At 41.9% G+C, this 6000-nt stretch overlaps 1 protein-coding gene across 3 annotated transcripts in view; it reads right to left on the bottom strand.

The window, feature by feature from the left end:
- Positions 1 to 491: 491 nt before the first annotated feature.
- smyd3 (SET and MYND domain containing 3) overlaps positions 492 to 6000 on the bottom strand; it is an 84341-nt gene continuing 78832 nt past the window's right edge. For all 3 annotated transcript variants that reach the window (XM_041962003.1, XM_041961903.1, XM_041961974.1), the window contains exons 13-14: positions 1053 to 1161; positions 492 to 775 (exon numbers count right to left, since the gene is read on the bottom strand). In XM_041962003.1, coding sequence (XP_041817937.1) covers positions 659 to 775; positions 1053 to 1161 — 226 coding nt within the window. In that variant the 3' untranslated portion in view covers positions 492 to 658. The remainder of the gene's footprint in view (positions 776 to 1052; positions 1162 to 6000) is intronic.

Here is a 6000-nt window from a genome sequence, read left to right as displayed (position 1 = left end):
GAGATACACTGTGTGAATTAGTAAGCGGTAGGCATATTTTGAAACTTAGGGCAGATCCAGGGAAGCTGATTCCCTCTACTTCAGTCTTACGGCATGCTAAGCTTGGCTTATCACCTCCCAGCTCTGGATCTATAGTAATACACAGACATATTTATTGTCTCACCTCAGTTACCAACATGTTCAAGTATTCTTTTAAAGGGATTGCTAGTAGATGAAGTAAATAATGCTCGCTGTTACTGTGCCAGGATCATAATATTCTGTAATATGTAATAAGGACAATATGCTCATGATACACTTACACCATCAGTGTTCCACACTGAAGCATCTCAACAACTCTTTGGTGGATTTCCATGAAGTTCATGGTTCCCAGAGGATGAATCCTAATGACTTAGGTGACCCTCTGACCTTTCTAATTTTGCAATTGCAATTTTACAGTTAAGACAATTCCTGATAAATGTGTGAGAAATGAAAACCCAGACTGTGGGACACACCGATTTTAATTTCTGACAAGTCATCAGATGTTATTGACAGTAGTTAAAACTCTTAACACTTCTCTATAAAACCAATGATTGGATGATGGGAATAATTGGAATTAGTCCACTAAGTTACAAGAGTCCTGTAGCAGTCTGTTTTTTGGCGGTGGGGGGTGGGGGTAGTGTCAGCAGCTGTTGGATGCCTGCTGAGCCATCTCAGTGCGACATTCCTCCATCTTCATCAATAGATCAGTGGTCATGGGGTGATCGTCTCCGTGCGTTAGCTTTATGATTTGATAGGCCTGGAGAGGAGAAACGATCACGCTCAATGATCATTCTCAGCCATCATTCCACACTATTGTTGAAGTAGCTCTACAAAATCTAATAGATGCTTCAAAGGGAAAAGTATGCAATTCCTTTAATGTAACATGCATCTACAGCCTGTCTCATCATCGCTTTTATACGTCTCTAGACTAACTTTGTGAGCAAAATGATATAAATGATGGACGGAACTATACAAATAAGATTTTCACTGCACTAAATATCACTGTGCTTTTGTCCTCATTTCATTCGCCATACCTGTTTGAATGTGTCCAAAGCGTCCTCAGTGTGCTCCAGGTAATGTTGCAGCTTTCCGACCCTCATCAGCTGGACTCCGTGGACCGGATGGGGATCAGGGTAGTATTGTCTTTAGGAAAGAGAGAGAGAAAGAGAAGACGAAGATGGAGGGAGAGACATTGGTGAAAGATGATGTTTTCTGCTGGCTTAGTGAATACATTTTGCAATCACACTGTAACTTTACACAGATCTGTCAATCAATGCATCTTAATACAGCAATACTGTTTTTACTTCTTTAATTGTGTTGTTCTTCTGGTATCCCGTGTGTTGTTAATGCAATTCTAATTCTCCCATCCCTTTCGCTTCTGTTCATTAAATTACTATTTTTTTCTAAGCTCCTAGAGGACCTGTTAATACATAAACTACATTAGAGTTTCTTTAGAACTAGTTAACTATGAGCAAGGGAGGGAGACATCCTTTACTCCAGCCCCTCCAGCTCCTCCTGGAAGATCCATCATGACTTAATGCCAAAAATGCAGAAACAGCTTTCCTGGTGGTTATACACCTCTTGATGGCTTCTATCAAGTCCTGTTGTATTCCCATAGCGACCCCACGAGACACCCGGAGGCACACTCCACTCCAGCACCCTTTCAAGAGCAAAAAGCTGGTCCAGTGTTGCCTGAGCAGAATGGATTCCACAATACCTCCTCCTGAATCTGGGGTTCAACAATCGGCCTCAATCTCCACTCTAGCACCGTGGAAAAAGCTCTCCCAAGGAAGCTGAGCGCCGTGACGCCCCGATAATTGGAGCACACTCTCTGGTCCCATTTTTGAAACATGGGAGCCAGCACTGTCCTTGAACTCCACATGACATAAAAATGACGAGATGACATTTTGGAAAGAAGCTGGATTGGCAGGAATTTCCTCTGTGCAGCTTTAGAGGGAATTTATGTGACTGAATAATTTGAGAGTGTATATACTATACATATTATAGTTATGCTGATGTCAAAAAATGCACTATGAAGTTTGAACAAGTTAAAAGTCTGGCAAAACTTTTAAATCTATGCACTTTACCATTCGCTTTAATTTGTCAGTTTGTTTTCTGTCACTCTGACGTCTGAGGCAATCCACTGACAGTCACAGCAAGGACACCAGACAAAAGGACAGATGATTAAACAGACAAGACTAAAATAAAAAATAGAAAATGCCTTGCCAGTCACTGCCTGTATGCAAGTATGATGCATAAACAAGTGAGAGTGTGTGAGGGAAAAGGAGGACTTTTAAAGTATGTGCAAGTGTGCATTGTGCATGTCTCCGTTTTTGTTGTCTGCCTGAACATGTGGGTGTGTCTGCATGTGTGTCAAACACACAAGCACATCTAACTCTGCACTTATTCCCATGATAGATGCACCAAACGAACATGCAGAGAGACACACAAACGCATACTGTACATATACTCTTACCACTATGCAACTTGCACGGATGCAAATGTGCTCAGACAAGCATGTAAACAGTGTATCTGTGCGCCGTGTATTGATGCATGAATATACTGTTTATTATTCACAAAACAAACAAGTGCACACTGTCACCTCGCAGTGGCTTCATTTCCCTAGAAGTTATTCTTACACAAAGACTGATTGTTGACTGACTTTGTCTTTTGATGGCAAGATATTGATCATTCTGATCAATGATATTAACATTAAGACAGTCACTAACCATCATGGAAGACACACACACACACGCGCACGCACGCACGCACGCACGCACGCACGCACGCACGCGCGGGAGAACATTTAATATGTGATCTATCTGTCTTAAATGTATTTGAGCAGTTTGAAATATATTCATCTAAAATGTAAATTACTGTAATTATTGTAAATTATGTGATGACTGAATTTGCATATATTTGCAAGCACATGGATACACATCGATGTTTATTGACCTTTGCCGCACATCCCACATGAATGTATAAATGCACAGTACATGCCTTAAAGAGACAGTTCAAACACACACACACCCACACACATACATGTATGTATGTGTGTGGGTGTGTGTATGTATGTATGTGTGTGTGTGTGTGTGTGTGTGTGTATATATATATATACACACACACACACACACATACATATACACACACACACACACACACAATGAACTGGGATATTCCTCATCTCATGAAGACAAACAAACACACACGGGGGACTTTTAGGAAGCAGCTTTGTTGTTGCTAAACACTGGAGTTCTCAAAACGCTCATTTACCCAAATCTACTCGTCACTTATCATCTTTTCTTCTCCACCCCCCTCCTCTAATCTCTCCTCCCTTTTCCTATGTCACATCTCCTTTGCTCTGCCCCTACCTGTTTATATTTGTGCTTTTTTTAAACTTGGTAATGTCTGCTATGCCACTCTCCTCCTCTTTCCCCCTGCTGCCCCTTTTGACTCATGAATTCACGCATGCACACCAACAGTACTGTATGAGCACTTCACCGTCTACAGTAAAACCTGGTGCATTTGCCAGATTTCGCTTCCCTCCTGAGCAATAACAGGGTTCAGTATACTCTTGATCCAAAAACAGAAACCGCACTTTGTCTGCAAATAACGGAGCATTAATTCTAATTGTTTCTTAATGGACTGAAAACAGCAACTTTCTTGTGTGAAATTTTTTCCGCTCTTTGATTTAAAAGCAAAATCTGTTTTCTAAAACGAGTGAAATCAAATTGACTTATCTTGTAGTGGCCACAGCCAGAGTTATTTAAAACTCATGAGTTTCTTTGATACTTTTCCAGCAGACTTTTCGCTCACAGCGCTAATAGCCCATTTGTTCATACCTTCAAGCATAAACTACTAACTGACAGCTCTGCCAATTACAGAGGTGGAGCCCCGATCCTGCGCTTAAAATTGAATCATTAGGTTCGAAGACTAAACCAACAACATTAGTCCTCCATGAATAATAACACATTACAATATTGATTTAATTACCAAGCCAGTGATTCAAACCGCCATGACATGCAAACACACACATCAACACCAATCTCCAATTACATTTCCTCATTGCAAATAGAACCACACAGCAATTAAAATAATTTCATTAACTTGCTGTCTCCTGAATTCTTTCCTCCTTTTTTCCCATGAGAGTAAACTGAAGGGAAATACTGTCCTGCCATATGCAGCTAGTTAGAAAGCCATAGCTCTCGGCTATAAGTAAGGGATGGGGGCGAGGAGGAGAAATGAATAGTTGTGGAAAAGTGTAGCATTTCCAGGCAAATGCAGTGGAACTAATGAGGCTGTTGTTTGGAACAAAAGATCCACAGCCTGCTGTTAGTAAGAAGGAAACATGGATTATCTTACTAAGTAGAAAACCGAAGAAGGAGAACGAAAACACGGAGGAAAGATTAGCTGTGAGTATTCTCCTTAATTGTGTTTTGTTTTCTGTCCAATGCAAGAGCAATTTCAGCCGTGCATCTGCTACCAAGACAAAGAACATTGAGATAAGCTTTAAATCACTGTTAAACTACTTAGCCGACCCTTCCCTTTCAGACACATTAACTGATGCTGCAGCACAGCCACTGGGCAACCATATCACAGTGATCTCCAGTACTGACTCCCAACCTTTGTGGCTTACTTATGGCTCAGCAGTGACCTATCGCACCTCATATGTCTCTGAGCTGTGAGCACTTCAACCAAAGAGGGAAGCTCCCTTCTGTCATTGCTTCATTCTGACAATTAAAGAGTAAATCTATCCAGAATTTCACAAGAAATGTGCAAATATTTGAGAAAACTCTTAGAAAACTCGTATTTATTCAATTTACTTCTTTACTTTAATTGGTTAATCATATCACGCACAGCAGGTCCTGACCAACAGGTTTGGAAGCACATCAATATGCATGTTAAGCACACCAAAGTCCTTCTGTAACCACACTCTGAGCCATCTGAAGGAAAAACCTGCCACCACATAGGCTCAGACTGTTCAGCAGTTTGTGGCTTTCAAATGGAAAGAACAGTGCTGCTGTGGTGCTGGTTTTCAAAGAAAGCAGCTCTAGATGCTCCCACCAACAGATCCATGAAGACTGACAACGTGGGTGAACTTCACTGCTCTGCCGAGGCCACTGTTGGTGCAGAGGTCTCATGCAGCAGATTTCTCTCTATAAAACTGCAGGCAGTGCATCTAGAGAGAGAAACCCTTGCTCCTTAATTCTGAGGGACAAATAAGCCAATTGAATGAGGTCGTACATGGCTGACAAAGTTTTACTCTCCATTAGTGAGAAGCAGGAGAAAACCAAATAGCTGTTTTCACACTGCGCGGTTTCAGGTCGACGCTTCACTTTATGTGCACGCACGTAATCCTGAATATGTGTGTGCGCGTGTGTGTGCAGCGTGTCTACATCAGTAAAGTATGTGCAGCACGGAGACGTTCAATAAGCCCGGCGTGTACAGCCTGCAGCAGGTGCGCATTATTCGCACACAGGCGCGGGGAAAAACCCTCTCCATGCATCACAAACTGAGGAGAGAGACGGAGAAAAGTAGCGAGTGAAAGAAGAAAGGAATAGAGAATGAGGGGAAGAGCAGGAGAAAGAGAGAGATGGAGAACTCCTGCAGCTATCTTTCTTCCTTGCCATCTGAAGAGCCCAGAGGAAGATAGGAGATGAATATGGAGGATCCTCCTCCCACTCTCTCTCGCTTTTTTCTCTTGAATGCTTTTCTCGCCTCTTCTCTTTCATTCTTTTCCTTTCATCGTCGCCTCCCCAGTGCATTCCTCCAGTCTTCTTTTTGTCCATTTTCCTCATTTTACACTCCCCTTTTTTCCTATTTTACAGCACTTTTTGACCCTCCTCCTCGCTTTTCTGTCACTCTCATTTCATTCATTTTTGCCAATTATTCTTCTCTTTTCTCTGCACTTCTCTGTCCCTTTCTCATTCCTCACCTGCTTACATCTCCCACTTCTATCCTCACCTAACCCCTCTCCCTGCT

Source organism: Chelmon rostratus, chromosome 1 (assembly GCF_017976325.1).
Source record: "Chelmon rostratus isolate fCheRos1 chromosome 1, fCheRos1.pri, whole genome shotgun sequence".
Classification (NCBI taxonomy): domain Eukaryota; kingdom Metazoa; phylum Chordata; class Actinopteri; order Chaetodontiformes; family Chaetodontidae; genus Chelmon; species Chelmon rostratus.
The sequence above is the reverse complement of the archived record's forward strand: the minus strand, read 5'-3'. Positions and strand labels throughout refer to the sequence as shown.